This window comes from Hypanus sabinus, chromosome 4 (genome assembly GCF_030144855.1).
Source record: "Hypanus sabinus isolate sHypSab1 chromosome 4, sHypSab1.hap1, whole genome shotgun sequence".
Taxonomy (NCBI): Eukaryota; Metazoa; Chordata; class Chondrichthyes; order Myliobatiformes; family Dasyatidae; genus Hypanus; species Hypanus sabinus.
In genome coordinates, this window is record NC_082709.1 from 133470297 (window position 1) to 133496104 (window position 25808).

Below are 25808 nucleotides of genomic sequence, written 5' to 3' on the forward strand. Positions count from 1 at the left end.
TTTGATAGCCCAGCAATACCTCTGAATTAACCAAAGTGTATTTTAATATTTTATTCTTACATTGTATGCTACAAACACTCAAGGTAAATCATTGGCAGCTTAAGGAAGTAAAGGAACTGAAAGGAGAAACTTTGCTGTCATTGTTGAATGTTGAATGCAATATTGCTTGGCCTAAATTAAAAATGGATTGATTCAACAGGCCTCTAAATCTTAAACATCACAATAACTGCAGAAATACAATTACATTGTCCATCAAGCAATAACAGATATCCACATTTCACAAAGTCAGTAGGGTGTCCATTTATTTTACAACCATTGATGGGCAGTTAGTACCCTGGAACTCTTTAGGTGTAGAGGAATAGAGCAGAGACATAGTATCTAGTGCAGATGGCCAAGGGTAAAGTTAGACATTGGACCATACCCATAGAAAGAACCATATTGGTAACACAACAGTACCATTTCTTTGAGACAAGTGTATTTCTCTTTGGGTTTTATTCAACCTCAGAAGAGATAGCTGACCCTCAAACCACCTGTGGTGAGGAGTAGGGGAGTGTGGGTTCACCAGACATACACCATCTCAATGTATACTAGTTTCTTGAAGTGAGTAGGAGCCATTCCTTTTCCTAATTGTGGAGTTAATTAGGTAGACAGGCAGTCGGTTCCTGAAAGCTCATCTGTATATTTACCACCAAGTGGCTCTTGATATGTTAATCAGCCCTCCCTTCAGACCATTGTGGAAGTATTCCACAACAGCCTCAAATTCTCAAATTCTTAACATAAACCCACAGAGCAAAAGAAGCACAATGTAATGTTACTTATAGAATCAGAATAAGGTGCAGAAGAACTAATTTACATTATAGAGGTGAAAATAATCTCATTGCATATTTTATCACAAGTACCAATTTTTCTCCTTTCACCTATCTACAGTTACTCAAATGTTTTAGATTCAATAGGGATGAGAACAAGTTTTAGCCCAACTTCAAGACACAAGATATTAATGATGTGCATAATGAAGTTAATTGATGTGCATAATGTTAACAACAAATTGGGGTAATATATACATATATCGTGTTGAAGTGTTTATTACCCAGGGTTTATCAAAAGCTCTGGGAGTCATTCAGTTTTCCTCATGTAGCTTTATTCTGAAAATAGTGGAGCTAGAAATCCTTCCTATTGTTACTGGAAATTCTTGATGTAACATTCGAAAGCAAGGTCTGCTTACTCCCATCAGTTTCTGAGTTTCTCCTGAGAACACACCCGAGAAAACCTCAAAACATTGCAGAGGGAACTAACACATCAATTGAGCTATTCTGCCAATCAGCCCACAACAATCTTCACACATTATTCATAAAGGCAATATTCTGTGTATTACTTTCTGAATGTTCAGAGAGTCTCCAAAGTATAAAATAAAAGAAAGAAATCACTATTATACATATATACTGTGTTTTACACATCTCCAAGGTGTTTCAAATCACTTTGTCACTTTTTTCATGTTTCCCTTTTCACCAATTTGCAGTTATGATGATCTGAAGTCTCACCAGCTCACTGGTTTCAGAACACTATAGTGAAGAAAATGGCAAGGTAATACACACAACCTTTAAGCTGGAGAGGGTACAGAAAAGATTCACAAGGATGTTGAAGGACTTGAGGCCTTGAGTCATTAGGACAGATGGTTTTCCCTGTAGTAAGGAAACTGAGGGGCGACCTTATAGATCCTAATAAAACCATAAGAGGCGTAGATAAATTAGTGGTTACAGTCTTTTTCCCAGAGTTGGGATGTCTAATACTAGAGGGCATAGGATGTAGGTAAGAAGGGAAAAAATTAATGGGATCAAGGGAGTCAAATTTTCACACAGAGGGTGCTGGACATATGGAACAAATTGCCAAAGGAAGCAGTAGTGGGTACAATTACAATGTTCAAGGGACATATAAACAAGTCCAAGGATAAGAAAGTTTTAGAGGAACACAGGGAAATAGAACAAGCTCGGCTGGGTCTGTTTCTGTGTTGTATAACTTGATGACTCTATGACACCACTGCATCTGTTAGGTGTATTTCACTTTATTGGATTGCTGTCAACATGACTCCGATTTTCTCATGCTAATATCGCTTCAGAGTTTTCTCTGTTTCCACTTAGTTAAGTTACAGGTCATTGGTCCATATGTGATGTTGCAATGACAGAAATCTGTTGATGTTCACCACCATTACCTCCAGAGTATGCACAATTAAACACAAAAATCCATACACTACTCTCAGTGATTACTTACTTCGTCACGGGGTGCACCACCTCACAGTCTTCTCCAGTGTAAACTTCAGAAATCAACTGCCTCCAACCACCTTGAAATTATTACACTTCGTTACATTCTATTTAACTGAGTTTTTAATTACATAGGAAATTTTATGCATGCCTTAGAAAACCCCTGACCATAATTTTTACATAAAATTTAATTGTTGTAAATAAGTAATACAAAATATAATGGATTTTATTTTTTAATTATTTTGTTTTTTAATGATATTTTACCTTCAAACTTAATCATAAATGCATATTCAAAACTTAATTCAGGAACTGCAGATAATTACATACAGCCCAGAAGCAGGCCCTTTAGCCCATCAACAGTCAACAACCCATTTACACTAATCCTACCCCAATCTCATTTTATTCTTTTAACATTCTCATTCATTTCTTTCTAATTCTACTACTCACCCATGTGCCAGGAGCAATTCAGAGTAGCCAATTAGCCTACCAACCTGCATTACTTTGGTACATGGGAGGAAACTGGAGCACCCAGAGGAAATTCACACATTCAGATCCAGACTGAAATCTAGGCTAGTGAGTTGTGAGGTAGCAGCTTTTCTTGCAATGCCACTATGTGCTAACACTCTGCCACCAACCTCATACTTCCCTTATCACGCACTGCTAATTTCTACCTCCTACCCAAGATCCACAAACCTGACTGCCCAGGTAGGCCCATTGTTTATGCTTGCTCCTGCGCCTTTGAAATCATGTTTGCATGTCTCAACTCCATTTTATTCTCCTCGGTTCAGTCCATTCCCACCTACACCTGTGACACTTCACATGCTCTAGATCTCTTCAACAACTTTCAGTTCCCTGCCCCTGATATACCTCACTTGATCACCTCACTTTCACTATAAAAGTCCAGTCTATAAACATTTTTAATCCTCATCAAGAGCTTAAAGCTCTCCACTTCTTTCTAGAAAACAGACCTAACTATTTCCCCTCCACCACTACCCTCCTCTGTCTGGTGGAGCTGGGCCTCACCTTAAACCATTTCTCTTTCTCTTTTGGCTTCTTCTACTTCTGCAAACTCAAGATGTACTCATGGGCCCTAGCTATGCTTGCCTTTTTGTTGAATAGTCCATGTTCCAAGCCTTCACGGGCAACAATCACCAAATATTTCTGCACTGCATTGACAACAGAATTGGTGCTGCTTCCTGCACCCATGCTGAGCTCATCAGTTTCATCAACTTTGCCTCCAAATTCTACCCTGCTCTCAAATCCACTTGCTCCATTTCTGACACATCTCTCCTCTTTCTCTATCTCTCTGTCTCTATTTCAGGTGTCTGCTTACTGATATATTTTATTTCTCTATATTCTGTGTAGTGATACCTTTTATAGGCCTATGATTCTCACAACTATCACTTGTCACTTGTAAAAATGCCATTTCCTTTTCTCAGTTCCTCTGTCTACACTATATTTGTTTTTAGGATGAGACTTTCCTTTCCAGAACATCTGAGATAACTTCTTTCTTCAAAGAAAGGAGTTACTGTATATCAGTAAGACCAAGGAATTGATTGTGGACTTCAAGAATGGAAAATTCAGGGAACACACACCAGTCTTCATTGAACGATCAGCAGTGGAAAGAGTGAGCAATTTCAAATTCCTGGCTGTCAACATCACTGAAGATCTATCCTGGGCCTAACATATTGATGCAATCTTTAGGAGTTTGAGAAGATTTGGCATGTCACCAAAGACAAGCAAATTTCTACATATGAACCAGGAGGAGCAACCTAGCTGGTTGCATCACCATCTGGTATGGAGGGGCCACTGCACAAGATTAGAAAAAGCTGCAAAAAGTTGCAAACTCAGCCAGCTTGGCATTAGCCTCCGCAGCATTGAAGATATCTCCAAAAAGGCGGCATCCGTAATTAAGGATCCCCATCACCCACAACATGCCCAGCAGTCATATTTCTTTTGCCTTACCTGTTTGCAATTTTTTGTTCTTTTGCTCTCATTCTGTAATCTTACAAAAGCTGTACGCATTTAATATCTTCCAATTTAATTGAAGGAATTGAATCTGAATCATTAGCTTTGTTGTTACCTCGCTCTTTGCCCTTTTGAATCTGACACTTTCTTGTTCCATTTCAGCTTCCCAATATCTGTAGACTTTACTACAGATATCAAGACCAGAGAAAGTCAGTGGTACAGCAAGGAACGTATTACAAGCTTTTTTGAAGCATTTCTTTTTGGAAAATATTTTGGAATTGATTTCCCTGAAATCACCGTTCTTTCCTCTGGCAGGGTACTCTGAAAGCACTGTACCCTCCACAAGCAAGAAGAGCAACAGATGTAAGGGAAGACCTCTTGTACCTTCAGCTGTAAGACACACATCATCCTGACCCGGAAACGTAGCAAGTGTGTAAATGCCAGAATTTGCTACCCAAAGCAGCAGTTCTTCAGAAGAATGGTTTTAGTTCAACAAGATTTCTCACAATCACTGTCTCAAGGACAACTAATTAATGTTCTCCTTGTCAAGTATTGTCACATCACGTGAGTAAATAGGTATTTTTAAAACAACCATGGTGAACTTCCTCCACACACTGGCATATGTTATGGTAGTAATAATAAAGACTGGGGGGTGGGGAAGAAAGATTTGGAAACTTAACATTTCTGGATATTCCAGAAAAATTAGGAAAATTGAAAGGAGGAAAACAGAAATTAACAAACCAATAAGAACACTCAATGGAAAAGATAATACAGCCTGAAGATCAAAAACAGAAACCATTTTGGTTAGAATTCAGAGAAAATAGAACATTACTGGATATATGTTATAAGCTATAATATTTTGCAAATGAGTTATGGGAGGAAATTTTGAAGAAAGATACAAGAATAATTGAGTAGTAATGCAGTGTGGTTTAATTACCCTGGAGAAATCGGGAAGGTAACAATGTAAAGAGCAAAGAGGAGAGAAGTTCCTATAATGTGACCTTCTCTGATCTTTGTATTTCCAATCCAAGTAGGATGGAAGCCGAGCTTTTATCACCCTGGAGGATGACGTGGGACAACAGGAGAAGCATCTGGGGAACTTTGATCATACTATCCTTATATAATAGTGAAAAATCATAAGAAAACAATAACTAATTGGAGAACTCGTCACATCTCGGACTAGAAGGGCTGAGATAGCCTGTTTCTGTGCTGTAATTGTTATATGGTTAATATGATTGTGGATGATCTGCTGGTATTCTCAATATTAGATTCCCATTCAGTCATCTCCTTCTTATCACATATCTCTCCATTTCTGCCTTAAGAATATTCAAAGACTCTGCTTCCCCCAGGCTTTGAAGAGAAAGTTCAAAGTTCTAAGTAAATTTATTAACAATGTACCGTAGGTACATGTTACCATATCCTTGAGATTCATTTTCTTGCAGAGATTTACAGGAAAAGAAGAAATACAGTAGAATTTTACAAAAATATTTACAAAACTGACAAACCAATGTTAATAAGAAGACAAACTGCAAATAAAAATAACACTGAGAACATGAGTTGTAAAGAGATCTTGTAAGTGAGTTTGAAGATTGTAGAATCCATTCAGAGTAGTAGTGAATGAAATTACCAACATCAGTTCAGGAGCCTAACGGTTGTAGCATAGTAACTGTCTCTGAACCTGGTTCAATAGTTCCAGTTAATATCAGAGAATGTATGCAGTATACAATCTGGAATTATTACTCTTCGCAGACATCCACGAAACAGAAGAAAACCCCAAAGAATGAATGACAGAAAAACTTTAGAACCCCAAAGCCATGAAGCCGTAAGTCTTCCAGGCCGCTCCTGCAGGTACCGAAAACACTAGGCCACCTGCGAGTCCCGGAAGCAGAAATTCATTGCAGTTTGAGTGCAGCTGTAGATCAGAGGCTCCAACAGGACCCCAGCCACCTTGAAAAGGTAAAAAGAGACATAAAAGCGAGGAATTTCAGCTGTTTCGCAGATTAGCTTGAAGAAGTCGCCCTCTGGCTCCATCTTGGCTTCACATCCCTCTAAAAGAAAAGGTTTTGGCTTATCTCTGTCTAAGGATATAGATCAGATGGAGCACTGGTAGATGAACTTAATCCTAATAGAAGCAAGGTGATGGATTTTGAGAAGTAAAATAGGGATGGATATATAGAGTAAATGTTTGGGCACTGAGAAATGCTGATGAACAGAGGAACCTCACAGTGCATATGTGATTTGAAAGTGATAACCTGGATAGATAGGGTGATGGGGAGGCTATACATCATCCCTGCATTCAAAGCTGTGACAAAGAATATAAGAGCTGGGACATTATACTGCAACTTGACAGAACATTAACGGATCTGGTCAGTCACCTCACCAGAGCAAGGATGTGTTGCAGAGAATGCTGCAGATCTGCCAGAATTTTGCCTGGATTGGGAAGCTTTAGTTATGGGGAGAGATTGGATAGGTGGGGCTTGTTGCCCCAGAGTGAAGGAGACTGAGGTACATGAAATTATAAGAGGCATAGATAATGTAGATAGTCAGGATCTTTTTCCCATGGTTAGGTATCAAAAACAAAGGGAAAGTCAGGACATTGGATGGGGAAAGTTGTTCTACACAGAGGATGGCTGATATCTGGAACACTAGCCTATTTGAGTGGCATAGTTGCAGTTGAACTGGTACTGGAGGCCTCATTAGGAAGGTCAGATACTAAATAAGGCAGGGACAAGCAAAGTGGTCTTTGTTGGAGAGGACCAGTCTTAGAGTAGGGAGGCTTTGGCTCAACAGGCTTCAGTGGAAACAGACTTGGGCAAGGTATGTATCTGATTAGTTTCATCTTCATTCTTCATTTGTTAGTGCATAGTGAGGATGGCTGCAGGGGCTGTGCTGCACTTGCTGTGTGAGATATGGGTATTCGGGGAGACCGCCAACCTCCCAGATAACCACATCTGCACCAGGTGCTCCAAGCTGCAGCTCCTCAGAGAACGTGTGCAGGAACAGGAGCTGCAGTTCAATGAGCTTTGGCTTATATGGAAACGAAGGAGATGGTAGATAAGAGCCACAGGGAGGTAGTCACCCCTAAGCTTGCAGGAGGCAGGAAAGGAAAGGGAAATGGGCAGCCAGTACAGAGTACCCTTGTGGCCATCCCCTTCAATAGACAGTATTCTGCTTTGGATGTTGTTGAGGGGGCTAACCTACCACAGGGGAGCCACAGCAACTGGGTCCCTGACACTGAGTCTGGCAATGTGGCTTCGAAGGGAAGGTGGGATCTACCCCTCAATCAATGGAATCTCCTTTCACTACTTTTGAGAGGACTAGAATATAAAAGCAAGGATTTAATGCTGAGGCTTTATAAGGCACTGGTGAGGCTTCACTTCGAGTGTTGTTAGCTGTTTTGGGCGCTCTATTTAACAAGGGATGTGTTGACACTGGATAAGGTTCAGATGATATTCATGAGAATGATTCTGGGATTGAATGGATTATCGTGTGAGGAATGATTGATGGCTCTGGGCATTTACTCACTGGAACTTAGAAGAATGAGGGGGATCTCATTGAAACCTATTGAATGTTAAAAGGACTAGATAGGGCGCATGTGGAGAGGATGTTTCCCATGTAGGGGGACTCTTGGACCAGAGGGCAGAGCCTCAGAATAGAGAGACATCCATTTAGAAAGGAGATAAGGAGGAATTTCTTTAGCCAGAGGGTGGTGATCTGTGGAATTCATTGTCACAGGCAACTGTGGAGGCCAGGTCATTGGGTGTATTTAAAGTAGAGTTTGATAGGTTATTGATTAGTCAAGGCATGAAAGGTTATGGGGAGAAGGCAGGAGAATGGGGTTGAGAAGGAAATAGATCACCACCCAATTATACCCATGTGACCAATTAACCTACTAATCCATAGGTCTTTAGGATGTGGGAGGAAACCAGAGCACCCAGAGAAAACCCATATGGTCACGGAGAGAATGTCTAAACACCTTACAGAGAGCAGTGGGAATCGAGCCCAGATTGTTGTCACTGCGATGTCAATGCTCTAAACATGACACTACCATGCTGTCGTTTGTGATTGAGCATTTTCTAAATGAGCCAAGATTTTATTCCTATTATTTGTGATTCTTCTGCACAATCACTTTTATTCTCTGTGTCTTGGTTCTTGACCCTTCTGCCAATGAGAATTTAAATACCCTTAAACAGTATGTTAGGATTTTGAATACCCTTATTAGATTTCCTTTCAATGTTCTCTGCTCCAGACAGAATAACTCCAGTCTCTCCACAGAACTAATACTCTCCATCCCTGGAATCATTCTCATAAATATCTTCTGCACCATCTTCAATGCCCTTGCATCTTTCATGATGTGTCGTATCCAAACTCCAGCTGGGATTAATCCAGTGTTTTTGAAAAGTTCATTGTGACTTCCTGCCTCTTTTTCACTCTTGGCTTCTGGTTTGAACTCCCATAAGTTTGTTAAGCACAGTCACAAACTGTTCTGCAACATTCAATGATTTATGCACATAGCACTATAAGGAGAGGCTGGACAAACTTGGATTGTATTCTCTGGAGTGTTGGAGGCTGAGGGGACATCTGCTAGAAGTTCATAAAATTATGAGAGGCATAAATAGGGTCAATAGTCTTCCTTTTTCCCAGCCACAGGGGAGATATCAAATACATGAGTCATGTGCACCCGTATTTGTTAAATGCTGTCTTATCTGGAGTTGTTAAGTCCTTGTGCTTTCTGTTTAATCTTGTCAAGTTTCCTATGACTGGCACAGATTTTCTCTGTACTGTGATTATTTAAAGTGGACTCCCAATTAGCACTTATCGAGGCATCCGTGTGTTTCAAAAAATTATTCATCCCGCAGTGTCTTGTGGCCGAGCCACCAATGTTCTGTAGAGATTCCTATGAAAGAACTCTTGTTTCTGTCTCTATATGGGAGTCTGCCGTTCCTTGGTACCTGGCTTCAGTTGTCTGTCAGCGCACACCGTGACAGTAGGACCTCATGGTCGATAGACCCAGTGGAGTTTCAACAGCGGCTTGGACATTGGTCAGCTGGTGTTGAGGATCCCTTCTATTCTTGGTGCTTGCTGCAAGACTATGTTCCAAGTTTCTTGACATTACTTTCTGAGGCCCTCGAGTCCACTTTCGGAGCTTCTCTAGTCTACGTTCAAGGTCATCGAGGTTCCCTGGGAAACTCGTGTTTCTCTCTCTGCATGGGAGCCTGTCTTTCCTCCAGATCTGGGTTCCGTCATCTGTTAGCACACGCCGTGAAACGTAGGGGGCAAAGCTTTAAGGTGAGACGGGATAAGTTTGAAGGAGATTTGTGAGGCAGGTTTTTACACAGAGAACGATAGATGACTGGGACATGCTGCCGGGAGAGGTTTAATGAGTTTAATGAGTTTTCAGGCCGGCACATAAGCAGGAGGGGAATGGAGGGATATAAGACCATGAACAATCAGATGGGACTAAATTGGCATTATTGTCAGTACGAACTTTGTGAGCGAAAGAGTGCCCCTGTGCTGCCCTGCCCTACTATATGTTCTACATTCCCTACCCCCAGATCTTTACATCCTTGCACCCTTTTTTTACAATTACTATGAACATATTTTCTTCATCAGTGTGAATTCATATCAGAATGAAGCACTGGGAGCAAAGGTATTCTTACCAATCTTCATATTATCCAGAAGAGGGCAATCTTGTTACTCACAACAAGCAAAACAAATCTCAAGTTATGTCTCCAGAGCAGAAAAGGAGAAATAATTAGTAATATTCCAGCTAAATTTCAAACAGCAGGAAAGTTTTGTTCTTTAAAAAGGCTGTTAGTTCCCCTTAGTCAGAAGAGTGTGCCCTAAGTTATAAGACTTCAAAGGAAGGTAGAAGAGCACAAATGAGTGAGCCATTTTCACATGAGCTGCAGATGTAGCCAGCATGACAGAGAAAATAAAACAGATTCTTCCAGGCATATTTATTCTGTATGAAAACATACTTTGTGTAAGAAGATAAACTCTATTCTGCTCAATTCAGTTACATTTGAACTCACTCACTGTCAGCTATCAAGAGCCTCAAATATGTCTGCCAGAAATTGTCAATTACAGTTTGCCATGTAAATGATATTTTCTATTATAATGGCAGGCAGTGAACTAAGAGATGCTGAAATTAACTGATATCACAGAAGTCATAATAGCTGCACTATAACCAGTAATCAGTGCTGGAAAGCCCTAACACTTCCACTCACGATGTTCATTCTGAATTTCAGTCACTCACGATGTACCCAGCGTTCATACCTGCAAGATGCCATTATGTTTGGAATTGAGCATTATGAAGTATTACCATTTGGATTAGCTTCCATGACTCCAAGTTAAGGTTTATCCATTTCTTTGTTGTTTTGCTTCACGATTATATTTGCAAATGGTCCTTCAAGGGGTCTGGGCAATACAACAAAGAATATCGCAAATTATAGTACATCAGATCTTGAAATTGCTCTTTTCATCCAGCAATAAGTATCCAGTGCGAAATGAATTTGTATCAGACAAATCCTAGGTCTATGTGAGCTATTACAGAAGACTGTCAGCCAGTTTCTACAGTCTCACCTGAGGATGGAGTAAGAAATCTTGAAAATAAAATAATATTGTGTTAGAATTTATAGCACAGAAAAATCCCAATTTCTACCTCTTAATCTTTAGCCTCATAGCACATCTTGTGTTCATTCAATTGCATTTTAATTGTAATGGAAGTTTCTCCTCCCTTTGCCTCTTCAGGGAGTGAATTCCAGACTTCTGCCCCTGAAAAAACTTCCAGATCTTTTTGTCTTTGCATTAAATCTATGTTCCCTTGTTATAAGCTTCTCCGCTAAGGAAGATACATTGTTTTTCTTCACCCTGACTAGGACCTTCATGATTTCAATCCTTCAATTAAATATCCTCTCAGCTTTTTCTGTTCATTAGGAAATAAACACAGCCCAGCCATCTCTCCATCCCTGTCAGCATCTTTGCAAATCTCTGCACTCACTCTTGTACAATCATGTCCTCTCTCTATGTGCTTTGTTTGTGCTCAACACACTTACAAAGTTCCAGCAGGACATTCCTGCCACTGTATTGTCCACCTTGGACAACAGAGGCAAGGATGCCATATGCATTCTCAATCAGCTTATCAGCCACTATAATGTTTTCTATAGATTTGTGTTCTTAGTTCCTATTGCTCTCCTTTGCTTCATATTATTCTTCTTTTCTGGCTTCTAATGTTTGCCTAATTTAAAAATAAATGTAGATGTCACATATGTGCCTCTATTCATGACCTTATTATTGTGAACTTAAGTGAAGATCCATTACTCCTGGTAACTCCAGGTTGCTCTGCTGCCTAATGGTAGATAGCTCTTATACAGCAAGTTCTACTCATGGGAACATTGGTAGGGTTTCTACAGCAAAGATTTGCCTTAGGTGCTGAGATAAGCCCTGGCTACCCTTTCCTACATAAAACTGTCTCATTAAATGATTTTTCTATGCCCCATTTAATCTGATGTAAACAATTGATTTGAGAAAATCATAATAATTTTATCACTGAGATTCAGGCATCATGGCCTCTTCCTCTAACCTACTTAGGCCAAACTTGGTCTAATTTCATCCCTACCTTTTGCATCATTCATTCCTACCTCCCTTCATACACTCCCTGACCTCATTCTTGTCTGTGAGATTCACCTACTTCAATTCCTTGCATTCTCTCCCACCAAACTTCACCCAAACTCTCTTCTTGTCCTCGATCTGTTTGATGTACTTGAAGATTCCATCTCTTCAAGCCCTCAACAGCCCCAACAGCAAATTCACTATCATCACTCCCAGCATACAAGCACACCCTTAATCTTTCCATGCTTACAAACTAACATCCCAGCTCAACAAACACTTTCTTCAGCAAGCTGCCTAAGTATTTTTCAAAGCCACAAAAGGCATCCTGTCTGACTGTGGCCATGCTAAGCTGTTTCTCCTTATGCCTCTTGACCTTTGACACTGTTGATTACTCTATTTCTCCTCCTCCATTGTCCATTCCATTTTATTTGATCATGGTCATTAATTCTGTTTCTCTCTCCACTGATGCTCCCTCTCCCTCTCTCTCACTCTCTTCCTCTCTCTCTTACAGTACAAAAGAAACAATTAGAGCCATAGAGAAGTAAAGCAAATAAACAGGCCCTGTGGTTCATCCAGTCCATGCCGAAACCATTTAAACTGCCTACTCCCATTGACCTAAACTGGGACCAGAACCCTCCAGACCACTACCATCCATGTACCTAGCCAAACTTCACATAAACCTTGACATCAAGCTTGCATGCACCACTTGTGCTGGCAGCTAGTTCCACACTCTCACAACCCTCTGAGTGAAAAAGTTTCCCCTCAGGTTCCCCTTGAACTTTTTACATTTCAGTCATCACCCCTGACCCACCCAACCTCAGTGGAAAAAGCCTGCTTGCATTTACCCCTCATAATGTAGTATACCTCTATCAAATTTCCTTTCAACCTTCAGTGTTCTGAGGAATAAAGTTCTAACCTATCTGATCTTTCCTTATAACTTAGGACATCTAGACCCAGCAACATCCTTGTAAACTTTCCAAACAAGTTGCACAGAACATGGAACAAGGTACCATGGAAACCTACAACAGAGGCTCCAGGTCTTTCCTGGTTGGATCATTCTGTTAATTAAAAAAGAACAAGGGTAGATGGGTCTGATTCCAAAATAAATAGCAAAAATAGCTCAGAATCACACAATTGTTCACCAATGATCCGGCCACCAGATGGAGCCATCTCACTGATAATCTTCTGATTCCGACTTCCTCAAATCCTTTGCTTTGCTTTTCCTGCAGCATCTTCGCAAGCGATGAAAAACATTGTTCCTCTTCCAGAACCACATGCAGGCGATCCCGCTGACTAGAACCGTTTCTTGGTATTTCCAGCAGCTAACTAAATTAAAAACGTGCTTCAGAACTGACAACAGATTTCTGGTGCTTTTTTATTATAATTAAAAATTTACTTCTTTACCTCATGAATAACACAGCAATCTGATATGGACAGAGCAGTGGTTGTTAGCACAGATGATCCGGTGCTGAATAACAACCCCCTTGTTTTAAATGTGTAGATTTATTTGGTAAGAATCTGCGATTAGTTAGTTTTGCAACTTTAAGTCTTGGGCGAGGATCCTCGGTCCCTATCTGTATCCGTTTCCGTGGTGTTTTCCCAGCGAGCCCATCCCAATACTCTGTTCAATGTTTAAAGGCAGTTTTGGTTGTGTCTGTGGGAGTTAAATAATCCTGTGTAATAAACAGTAATGTAACCACTCTAATGCAAATTACCTTTGACTGGTTAGAGCTTAATTGCGGGGTTATCGCATTGGGCTTGAAATGGAGTGCGGAATTTCGTGCAGCCATGCCGTTGAGTTCTGGGTTGCCACTCGTGCGATTTAAAGGGTTTGGTTGGCGGTTGAAAATCATGCGAATGGACTCATATTGTCTTTTTGGCGCTTGGACTCGTATCACGAGAACAAGAGTCAACTTCAAAAGGCGCCCATTAGAATTCACCGAAGCCTAAACATAATTAAAGTCAAAGAAAATCACAGCACTAGAACATGGAGTTAACTGTCGAGAGAACCGCCAGTGTTAAATAGAAAAGTGCAAGAAATATTGGGTGCACCTCTCGCTCGACGTCAACAGACCCCAGCTTTCATGATGTTTACCAAAAGAACGGTTGTACGTTTTAAAAGGGGTTGTTGAACGGGGTTACTCGGAAGTTGGGGGGAATATTTCAAATGGGAAGGCTGATGACAAATGAGTTAAATCAATGGTATACCCGTCCTGGCACCTGGCACAGAGGGCGCTCGTAAATATCACACCAAACCATGCAAAGCGCCTTTAATAACCCAACTTTTAGTTTGATTGAAAAAGTAATCAATTTTAAAAACAAATCCATTTACAAATAAACGCATATATGATCCGATTTTATTGCGACCTCTATGTTTGTGCGATAGACCGTTAATCGCTGTGTAGAATGGTTTTGTTTTGCTAAATAAAACTTATAAAAACATCAGTTGGTTCAACGTCAAAAATGTTATCGAATGGCGTTAAAGTGAAACGGGGCTAAGTTAAATTCTGTAACGCGTTCTTGCAAACGGTTGTAAGGATATCGGCACGTAAACTCCCAAACTGGGTGGGAAATTCACCCGCTCGTATATTCCCAAAAAACTATTTCTGTATAAATTGGAGCGTTCGCGCTCACCGCGTGTCTGATCGCTCTGTAGGTAATCATCTTCCTTTGGCATGTTTAATTCCTAGCAAATATCAATCTCCACTGGCTCCGTTGTGAGAAAAACGAGTCAATGTTCCCTTATTTTATTGTGTCATTTACCTCGCAGTGACGAGTTACACCCCAGTCGTACCTTTTTTTAAAATAATTGTTCTGCGGTTTGCATTGGACTGTTCTTCGGTTTACAGACCGAGAAGAAAATAGGTATTGGAGACCTGCGTAGGTATGACTTTATTTTTGGTGATGTGGCAATTGGAGGTTAATAAAATCAGATTTAAGTTATTAGCGGGGGGGGGGGGGCTATTTCCTCTTACTGTGGATCAAATGTGGCTAATTTGTGATATATCTGTACCGCCGCCGAGACTTAGTGGCAAAGAAAAGCGAGCCAAATGTTCCAACACAACGTTTATCAGCCCAACATATGTTCCTGGCGCTTACACTTGAAGGAATTTAGTTCTTTCAGAACAAAATATTTTCAGAATGGCATAAAATCAAGCATTCGGCATCGGTTGATTCCAGCGTCATTAGTCTGTGTTTGTGTTGGGTAAGACGGACACATTCGATTAGAAGCGAGGAGTTAATTATGAGTGTTAATAATGCACTTTGCATTAATATAGCTGGCACTTTTAATCGCGGAGATGTCATTGCGTCAATTTCATTCGTAGAGAAAGGAGCAATGAGAGCTCATCGAGGCGCACAAATCCTCCACCATATTCCCACTTCGTTCCCGGGCAAATATACACATTCAAACCCCTTTAGCCTTGTAAGTAAACGAATGTGAACCTGATTAATCTGTTTGTTACAGGAAGTATTGCCGAGCTGCCGAAACCAGGCGCTGTGGTGATACTTGGCGTTATCAGAGATGGCGAAAGGGGTTCCTGTTTGATTCCAGTTTCCAGATTATCCTCCCACGTCAAACATAAGGAACAATTTTGTTTCCACACCAAAGCCATCTTGCACTTATGGTGAGAGCTGTTCTTGCTTATAACCTGCACGAAATGCATAAGCCTTTTATAGATCGAACAAAACAGCAATTCTGCATCCCTGTCGTGGAACGCAGATTATTTTGCATTTCTAATCACCAGACTTCGGAGCAGAATAAGATTACACAAAGCGTTATAAGGTAGCTATATTTCCGGATCCATGACATTTATGAGTCTCAGTGTCTTTTATATACAGCACAAGATCTATCACCAACGATTACAAGTGCTTACCTTTGCAATGTCATTTTCATTCCGAGCTTTAGCTGGCTCGCCGTTGCAATTGTGTATATGTTCAAGAGAACACATTCTACACCAGGGTTAAATATTTACTAAATTTGACAGGCTTTCTTCCGCCCGCTGTCGTTTTACAAGTGTGTGTGTGGGGGGGGGGGGGGGAATAGAAAAAGAGAGAGAGAGAGAGAGACAGACAGATACATATTCACAGACAAGCTCTGAATGATTAATGCTTCATTTCACATCCCTTTCTCCCGTGTATGGTACTCTGATCTCAAACACCAACTAGCCAAACTTGTGGCATAAATTCTAGTTCTTTATCTGGATATTTTATTTGCAAGCGAAAATATTGTTTCATCTAATTTTGGAAAACTGGTTGCCCTTCATTCACCGAAATTGACAACCCCATCTGTACTCGATGTGGTGAACGCGTGCCGTTTGGGGCTATAATGTTGATATGGGGATGATCTAGTTGTTTCCGCTAGGTAATTACATTTAGATCAGCGATAGAAAAACAAAAAAACGTTTCAGGCTTCCCCCCAGGAAGTCACGCAATGCGCCTTTTTTAGTCGTGAAGTGTTATTAGAGCATTAAATACACCGTTGAGAAACATCTGCAATACGCCATATGCACGGGACATTTTCTGGGAATAAGTGCAGATAACTGGATTAATTTTTTTACCTAATAGTACTGTTGTTTTCAGCAATTTGCCTGGTTCGTTTCAGCAAATCATTTCTTATGTTATAAAATCGGTTTACGAATTTGTTGGAATAACCTCAACGTAGAACAACTATAAATCTGAATCACATTCCTGTTTGTAGACGTCCGTGTTCATTGACGAGGTCCCTATCTAAATAAATCACGGCTATCGGTATTATTGGAAAACACATTTAGCTACGAACACGAACATTTAATATATCACATTACAAGTTAATCTATCCTTTAATTTGATGGGTGAACATGGAGTAGTTACGAAGTCCTGTTACGGAATCCTTGACATGCCGGATTTACATACATAGTAAGTTGAAATTGTTTCCCAAAATTAAGATCCATAAACCTCCGAGGACTTTTATGGAATTTGCTTTCTGAAAACAAAGGGAAGGGGAGAGATGAACAGAATAATTAAGAATTACATCAAATAACGTTTACTATAGTTAACCTTCATTAACAGTTGGATTTAAAGTCGGATTCTGAAAATATGACTTTACGGAATGAATTAATCGATTTTTGGACAACGTTCGAAAATTAGCACATGTGCTTGTGTTGTAATTTGTAAATAGCAAACACGGAAAAGTTAATACAGTGCATGTGAAACCAGCCGCTCTCAGCAGCTCAAGCAGAGAAAATCGGCCTTTTCAACGAGGTTCAATCCTGTATACTCCAGATCCGGCTTTCCTCCTTGCCCAAACTTCGAGTTGGAGGAAAGTGAAAAAAAGTCTCCCCAGACCTCCGTGAGCCAATCACAGGGGATTCAGCACGTGCATTGGAGAATCGAGAGGAAAGCAATTACAGCCCAATACAAATGACATTAGTACCTCGATCAGATCAAGAGCGACCGCTGTACATGTGGGAGATTCGCAGCCTGCGGCAGCCCAGAAGCCAGGCTCGAACCATGACAACCCAGTACAAGGAGGAGATCTGCGAGAGACCCGAGTGCAAAAGTAAATCCCCAACTTTGCTTTCTTCTTACTGCATTGACAGTATTCTGGGCAGGAGAAGCCCCTGTAAGATTAGGTGTATTGGAGCGCAGGCATTGCCGCTTCTCACAGCCAGAAATGACCCGGACCCAGCGAGTGAAGGTAAGGTGACTTCAGCAGGGGGAGGGGTGGGTTACTTCAATCCGATCACAGGACTGCCTATCCAGACTGCACTTTTCAGCTTCAAAAAGGCATATTTCTGCCCAAGAGGTGGAAGTATTGACGCTCCAACTTCGCTGTATTTGCACTTCTTTTGTTGGGCATGTACAGTAAAATAATATCTTAACGCTATGTGGTTCTGCAGTAGTCCAAGCGCCAGTTCAGTTCAGGAATAACTGTTACAGGAAATGTTGGCTATTAAATTACTTTATCAGGCACAGCATTTTATTATATAAACCGCTGACATCTGTTTAAAGTTATTGATGTATTTGAAAATAATGGCGTGTATGCGATTGGTTTCTTACAAAGTATTCTGTCGATAAACAGACCAATATCGAATTTCGCCGTTCGTGTCAACGAAGATTACCGAAGCCCCTTTTCTGACTTCCACGCCGTTTAATTGTCACTGACAGCTAATCATCGATGAGTTAGAATTTGCATGTGACGTTTAAAACTGATTTTCTTTTTTATTGTAATTGTTTGATTTTAAATGTAAGTGATATTATTCAATGGTTCGGGGGGGGGGGATCGTTTACATTTTGTGTCTTGCGAGGTGATAAGTTAGTCGATTAGTGTTTCTCTTGGATGTCCACGGGGAGACCGCGGGCATTTCGAATTCCCATCCTATACGCACAATGAAATCGACACATATAAAATAAACCGCTGGGAATGAGAATACAACGTGCAGGCATTAGTGGTTCTCCGAAATAGAATTGTTCTGATCGAATTCCCGTCGCAGACTGATTCGGCTCTGTGCAGAGTTTGCATGGCCTTCGTGTGCCAAACTTATTTGAAAAACAAAACTGACTCTCCCAAAGAAAATAAACTGCGTATTTATTTAAAGGGGGGCCTTTCTAAGACGAATCTCTTGTCATGGGGAAAGAGACGGATTTTTTTTAAACTCCCGTGCTGCCGACACGAAGAGGTCCCGGTTCTTGCGGCCTGGCCGGGTCTGAGAATCTTGCTTCCCTTATTAATTACAACACACTGTGGGAGTGAGGGCAATTTGCATTTATTTTACACGTTAACTAGTTGCTATCTCCAGATTCTCAATCTTCATTACAACGGGGCGCTTGCCAAAAGCTGGCGAAAGAGTCTGCCAAAATTTCACTCTTATTTATGACTTCGCCAACCAGACAAATCGAGCGCCGGCGGTGTATTCCAACACAGTGCAACTGGGTTAGAGCAGCGGCTAGATAATATCGACAAAATTGTGGAACTTCCGGGATAGAAGTAAAGTGTGACTAATTAATAGTAGCTTGGTGAGAGGAAGTGGCCGTGATTTAACAAATTTATGAATTCTTCTTCTTGTTTACATCTAGGATCACCCAAGGAGAATATGTCGTTTGACACGGAGCTCCATCTCCCTCCTAAATTCCGAAGATTGTACGGCCACGGAGGGAAAATCCTGGACTCCCGAGGATTTAATGACATTGGGAACGAGAAATTAGAAAGAGAGCGGTCCTCCGAAGCATTCCGCATCGCCGATCTGAAAATCAGCCAGGCTCCGCAAGTCAGCATCAGCCGAAGTAAATCCTACAAAGAAAACTTCAGTTTGGCCAAAGCGCAGGGAGAGAGTGTACCCAAACTGCCCGGGTCCCCAGGCTTAGAACTGGTGGAGCCGGCCGACAAATCGCTAGAGGGGGACGCGAAAGAGGACGCGGTTGAAAATGACTTGTCCCCGAAGCTGGTGGAGGAAGCTCAGACGGACGTGGATGTGAAGGATAGCGAGGACAGCTTGTGTTTATCAGCCGGCAGTGACTCTGAAGAAGGCATGTTAAAAAGAAAACAGCGGCGGTATAGGACTACATTCACCAGCTATCAGCTGGAAGAACTAGAGCGGGCTTTTCAGAAAACACACTACCCAGATGTCTTTACCAGGTATCTGTACACAGCACACAAACTCCGATATAACGCATCCAGGCTGAAGGTAGCTGGCATAGTCCCCGGTCTCTAATTGTTTCCCACTGGATTCAAACTCATTGATGAACAAATAGATCCATAAAAATCAAATGCACCAACAACCGGGGCATGCAGCAAGCAATCCCCGGTGCTACAGCCGGCATTGCCCCCTTTATCCAAATAGTGAGCGCCCAGTTTAACACCGGTGCTCGCAATATAGTACTCCACGTGCCCGTTTAAGGGTTCACTTCATCCTGTAGATGCCAAGGCAGCGTGCCCTCATCGTGATAACTTGGAGAAATTATAAAAGGTGAAATTATTGAGTTTATTTTTTGCAAGTCACTGTGGACTTGAGAAATCTGACAAATCCTGATGACACTCAATTTCACTACGCTCGTGCCCGAGAGTAAACCGGATGGTGATCGGATTGCTTTGAGGCCACTTCAGGCTACTGTACAGGTTTAATTTTACGACATGAGGGTATAGCGAGTTGTTATTGGGTATGTTCGTGAAGGGAAAGGCTAAAAATTAGGATCAACCATGTGTTAATTAAATCTTCACTACTTTCAGTAATTTGATATGGCAGTGGACCGTGCAGAATTCAAACTTGTTTTTGCATGGAATTGGGCATTTTCCTGAATTAAATGGTGGCCAAATACTGATTCTGAATTGAATCCTATATTTTGATAATATCAGACACGAGCCGCTTAATTTTCGTGATGCTTGCATACTTTTTTTAGCGACCGCTTTTTTTTTAATGGCCCAAGTAGTCTGGAAAGATTGAAGAGCGCCTGTCAATGGCATTAGGTTGAGTGTACATTGTCTGAAAAGGTAGCGCGGGACTCTAGAACGCCCAAAGTGCGTTTTCACTTCTTTCTCTTTTTGTCTAGGGAGGAACTGGCGATGCGGCTCGATTTAACGGAAGCTCGGGTGCAAGTAAGTTGCAACCAGTATGTCTGTGTATAATTAGACCAATCCCTCTATCAGAGCCCCATTTATTTATTTATTTAACTGTTGCCATGTAAAATTGTTGATCCTTAATTTCATTTGACATACCCATTTATGCGTGATTGTGGACGGTGGCGGGCACGGTGTACTTTCTACAGATGCTACTCCAGCACAGATATGAATAATGGGAATGCCTTCGCGCCACGGCAACCGAAAGCATTAAAACAGACGATATGATTTCCTTGGCTTTCAGTGATCAAGAGTGCCGGCGCACCAGTGAAGTGCCTTTAAAGTTGATAGGACCCGTGGTGCATTTTCTCTCGAAGTCTCATAACCAAAGCGACGATAAACATTAGGGTTGATGCCTTATTGCGAACACGAGAAACATAAAACATATGTTAGGAGGTGAAGGCCGAGTAAATCACTTTACAGTTACAATCGAGCGCTGATAAGACCTAATAAATTCCATATGGCTCATTTACTACACAACAGCTTCTTGCATTAGAGGGGCTAATGATGAGATTCTCCCTCGTTTTGTTGACACATTGTTCTATTGTCAAATACCCAACGTGACAGGCAGCCAGGAATGATTATTTTCCGCTCAGGCAGTCGTGGGAAAGTTAAATAATCTTCCCTCCCCGCCCCCCTCCCCACTTTATTTTCAAAAGCCGGTTTACACTCAATAAAACTTGAGAAATCTTCTCGTATAAATTCATTACTACATACAGTTTTCATCTTTCCTATATGTTAAAGTTTATTTATCAAAATTAATTAAGGACAATTTAGCAGCGATTACGCAATTTTTTTGCAAAAGCAATCGCTTACAGTTAATATGTGTCAACACCAATATTAATGTCGTGAATTACTGAAACAGGGATAGAGTATGTAATTACATCATTTTAATTCACAATTTAACTGCATTTTTGGTGTGTTTATTCATGGTGTATGTTGAATTTGGATGCTTTTAAAAAGCAGAAACAATTTACAAGTGGGTTGGTTTGATGCCTGATTCAGACAGTGTGTATTATTTCTGTGTGGCGTGAGATTTGTAGCTTATTCACATGACCTGTATGGTGTTATGTTTCCAATAATTCCTTAACACTGAGACCTGATGTTTTAACGCCGCTATATAAATACAGCTATTGCAATGACGATTTTATATATCCGTTTTACTGTCATGATTTAATTCTAGTATTGTGGGATATCAAAGTATGTTTTTTTGTTGTTTCCCTGCAATATTTACGAAGTTTCGCTACACAGAAAAGTTCTTTCCTGTTTTTTTTCAGGTGTGGTTTCAGAACCGCAGAGCCAAATGGCGAAAGCGAGAAAAAGCTGGAGCCCAGAACCATCCCGGAGGCTTGCCGTTCCCCAGCCCGCTAGGAGCGGGCCATCCGCTCGGACCTTACCTGGATGGCGGTCCCTTCGGACACCACCCAAGCCTCGAGTCCGCCTGGTCAGCCGCCGCAGCAGCAGCAGCCGCAGCGGCCGCCTTCCCTGGGCTCCCGCCTCCACCGGGCTCGGCGGCTCTCTCGCCGAGCGGAGCTCCGCTCGGCCTTGGCACCTTCCTGGGAGCAGCCATGTTCAGGCATCCTTTCATCACCCCGCATTTCGGCAGGTAAGAGCTTGAAGCAGAAGAGTAGAGACCCTCCCCGTTTGCCCATTAGCAGGCAGCAGCAACTTCAACTCAGGCGTAGTGTCTGAGGGCAGGATTCAATTCCTCAGCGCCGGGGGTGGGGGGGGGGGTGGATTGGGGTCTGGAGAGGGGGAGGGGAAACTAAATTGTGAAGCAGCAATCTAGAATCATAGCAAACGGGATAAGCCAGGCCCACAGAAAGAGTCATAGCAGGTGAACAGTTTTTTAAAATATAAATTAGCCTCAGTTCCTTACCTGTAGAGGGGTAGGTGTTAGCGAGATGCGATGAATGGCTCGCACGGAATAGGACACCTTTGGCAACAGGCGAACACTTCTCAAAATCGTGCGTACAAATATCATGGACAGCGGAGTTCAGAACGAGACCAGAAATCTCAAAATAATCGCCCAGTGGCGGCTTCATCAACGAGGGTGTTAACACTGTGTTAGAAATCACACAAAAAAACTTTTGAGTAATCCATGTATTGCCCTTATCCGTGTAAAACCGGTTTTCTAAATCCGGATTAAACATTTCCAGACCGCGCGATGACTAATTGTATTCAGTGAAACATCTGCAGGCCCAGGGCTTCAGCGAGGAGCAGAGGATTTGTAAAATCCTGTAGTAGGGAGTGACGGAACTCCGTTTTCACGGGGGGGGGGGTCGCTGAACTCGTTTCATTTTGTGTTTAATGTATTAAAATTAGGGACAGACTTGTATTCCAAACCCCAGTGTGATTCTCCAATTCACGCGTTAGGTTGCAGTAAGAGTAGAAGGTGAACAAAATCATAATAAATGCTGCTTTAAGCAAACATTTCTTTCATCGAAGAAGTTAGAGTATTCTCATAGAGTTGATTCCGTAAGTGTTTTTATACAGCATAACTAATTATCTCATGGGATTATGCCTCTGCCTTGGCAGAAATTTCAGTGAGTTATTCACTTAAATTACGTTCAGCAAATGAAGGAAAAAAAATTGAAATATTTATTCGTTGTCCGCTTGTAGAAACTTAAGATGAAGAATGGCTTGTATCGATGAGCTGGCGAGGTGTGGCAGAGATGCTGGACGGTACTGGCCACGACAGAAAGGAGGGCGAGTGAAATAAACTCACCCATCCCAACTATGCCTATTCAACGTGTCAAGGCTTATTATAATCGCGGCTGTCCGAAATTTGTGCTATATATGCTTGAACTTCTGTGTGGAACCACGTTGTGTTGTCTGTACCATCTGAAAACTCGCTAATCTTCTGCGACTTATATGGGATATATTTTAGCTGGATAGTGAAGTGTTGTTATAACAAAGTGTTAGGGTGTTTTTTTCCATTTAAAGTACACATGTAACGCTTACTTTGTTAGTTCCTATGAACACCTCTCGGATACGATTTCGCCAACACATTTTACTCTCGTGTACAGCTGCGTGACAGCTCTGCTGCACTATTTAAGATCTTACTTTTGATCAATCAAGGACCTGCCAAGTGTGGAACCCATCATCTTATTAAAGCACTTCCAAACCAAGTGACGAGATTCCATTCGACTAAATCGGAGGACATGTGGTTCTTCTCCTCTTGTTCCCAATCCTCGTTAATCTAAGGGCGAAAGCCGAGATTTACTGACTCCCCCCCCACCCCACGACGAAAAGTCATGCCGGGCGGATCGCCATGTTGAGATACAGGTGTACAGACACACTGAGGCCAATCCCGTTCCATTGCGGCAGTCCAGTTCCTGTAGATTCCCCTAATTCATCATTCAATCGTGTCCATTATCAGCAGTAGCATGGACTTGGCTGAGTGTGGTAATGGTTCAGAGTCGAGTACAGCATCTCTCACTGGATAGGATGACTGGAAGCAACCTAAGATTAATTTAGAAAACAACCATGCATGGAGGCAAGGTGATCCCATGGCTCCACCGGTTTAGAGTTGATGGTTGGGGGAGGGGCGGGGGAAGGAGCAGGGATACGGTCACAGCATGCGAGTACACACATTCTGTCCTTGACATCCAACTTCATCAGCCACCTCAATGATGGAATTTCAAATGTTTAAGCATGCCGACTAATGCATTGTCACAAGTGCAAAGTACTCAAAGATAAGGGACGGTGAAAAATTGTTCACCAAATTAGAGAAATTATCCCATATCTTGTTTTTTTTTAAATCTAAGGCTTTAACTAAAGTAGCTTGGCCAGCTTCAGTAAATAATTCATATATGAGATATGAAATAATTAGTATTTCCGTTAAGGTGACAATTTTAGTCGCGCATGCGCAATATGCAACTGGTTTTCGCGAATACCGGCTATCCAGCGGGGACAATGAATCGGTTGGTATGCTTTTGCAATGGTCAAGCACAAAGTGGATGATTCCACACGCCCAAATTCGAGAAATCAACATCAGTATGTTTATGTATGCAGAATGCAGTCTAATTTTACAATGCGTTATTCCCCGGATAATGCAAACGCTTCAGGTCATAGTTGTTGGAGAGTTGTTGAGGTGCTCAATTAAACTGTAGCGTGTGGTCTGAAGTTGTGACAGAACGGAAATACAAGAGGTAGAGCGTTTCAGAACACTCGCTGAAAGATGCGAAGTGCCGAAAGGTATAACCGACCACACTACTATATTACCGGAGCGGCAGTGACATCCACTGTATAATATGGCTCCCATCAAAGTTATTATCTTACAGAAAAAATGTTTATCTTGAAATAGCGATGACGCAAATAATTCGACTATATGTTCCTGTTGTTTAATTGTGATTGATGAATGAGGACAACTTACAAAACTTAGGAGATAGAATTAACCCCCAAGCAATTTCTTTTTCACATGTGTAGGTGACACTTTCCCTTACATTGTAATACATTTATATAGTCAGACCTGTAGTGTGCAAGTCTGGTTAAGTGTGAGTCCTGTGCTACACGCTTCGTTATCTAGGGTAACCCCCCCCCCCCGCCATATTCGAATTGCAACCCACCAATTACTAAATTAGTTAATGATATTTCATTTAAAACGATTTCCCATTTTATAATGTCGAAACTCCTTGTCTGTTGCAGGCTCTTCTCGACAGTAGGCCCGCTGACGGGAGCCTCTGCCCCTGCTCTGCTGAGGCAGTCGGCCGCGGGTGTTGAAGGGGGAGTACAAGCCGGCGCCCTCTCAGACCCCGCGGTAGCGGCCGCAGACAGACGAGCGTCCAGTATCGCAGCACTCAGACTCAAAGCTAAGGAGCATGCCGCCCAACTCACACAACTCAACATCCTCCCCGCACCTTCCACTGGCAAAGAAGTGTGCTGAACCCGCACCAAGGAGCTCCACACAGGTTGTTTGTTGAGCAAGACCAAATTCAGAAACTGGACCACTTGTTCGCGTGGATTGAGTTACCAGACTGTGCATGTTCGTAGAGTCAATATCTCTTTCATCTTATCAACTGGCCACATTTAAAATCAAAACACTGACATTCTCCTCATAATATAGATTTGTGATGTTCCTATCATTCGTATATCTCTGAAAGAGGGAGAAGGAAGTTGTGGAGTCTTTTTAACAATATGCCTGATCCGATCACTCAAACTTGCTTTAATACTGTCGGAGCGGATCTAATCAGGTCAAATTTTTTAAAAAGGGAGAAATGTATTCCGAACACGCGCATGTAGAATTGACAGTTGCTAGATTTCCTGATTCCAATCTTGTTGGGGCCGTTATAAAAGAATGCTGTTTCTCACTGAAACGAGTTTGACTTTCTGCGGCGGATCCATTCTATTACACGTGCAGAAACGCGCTGGCTACG

The 25808-nt window shown here is 41.7% G+C and overlaps 1 protein-coding gene across 1 annotated transcript; it reads left to right on the plus strand.

Moving 5' to 3' along the window:
* The first annotated feature begins 17237 nt into the window (after positions 1 to 17237).
* arxa (aristaless related homeobox a) lies at positions 17238 to 25370 on the plus strand. The gene is made up of 5 exons (XM_059966174.1): positions 17238 to 17514; positions 18894 to 19452; positions 20364 to 20409; positions 21708 to 22036; positions 25081 to 25370. Exons 1-5 carry the CDS (start codon positions 17238 to 17240, stop codon positions 25316 to 25318), a joined length of 1449 nt encoding a protein of 482 aa, XP_059822157.1. The 3' UTR covers positions 25319 to 25370.
* Positions 25371 to 25808: the final 438 nt, after the last annotated feature.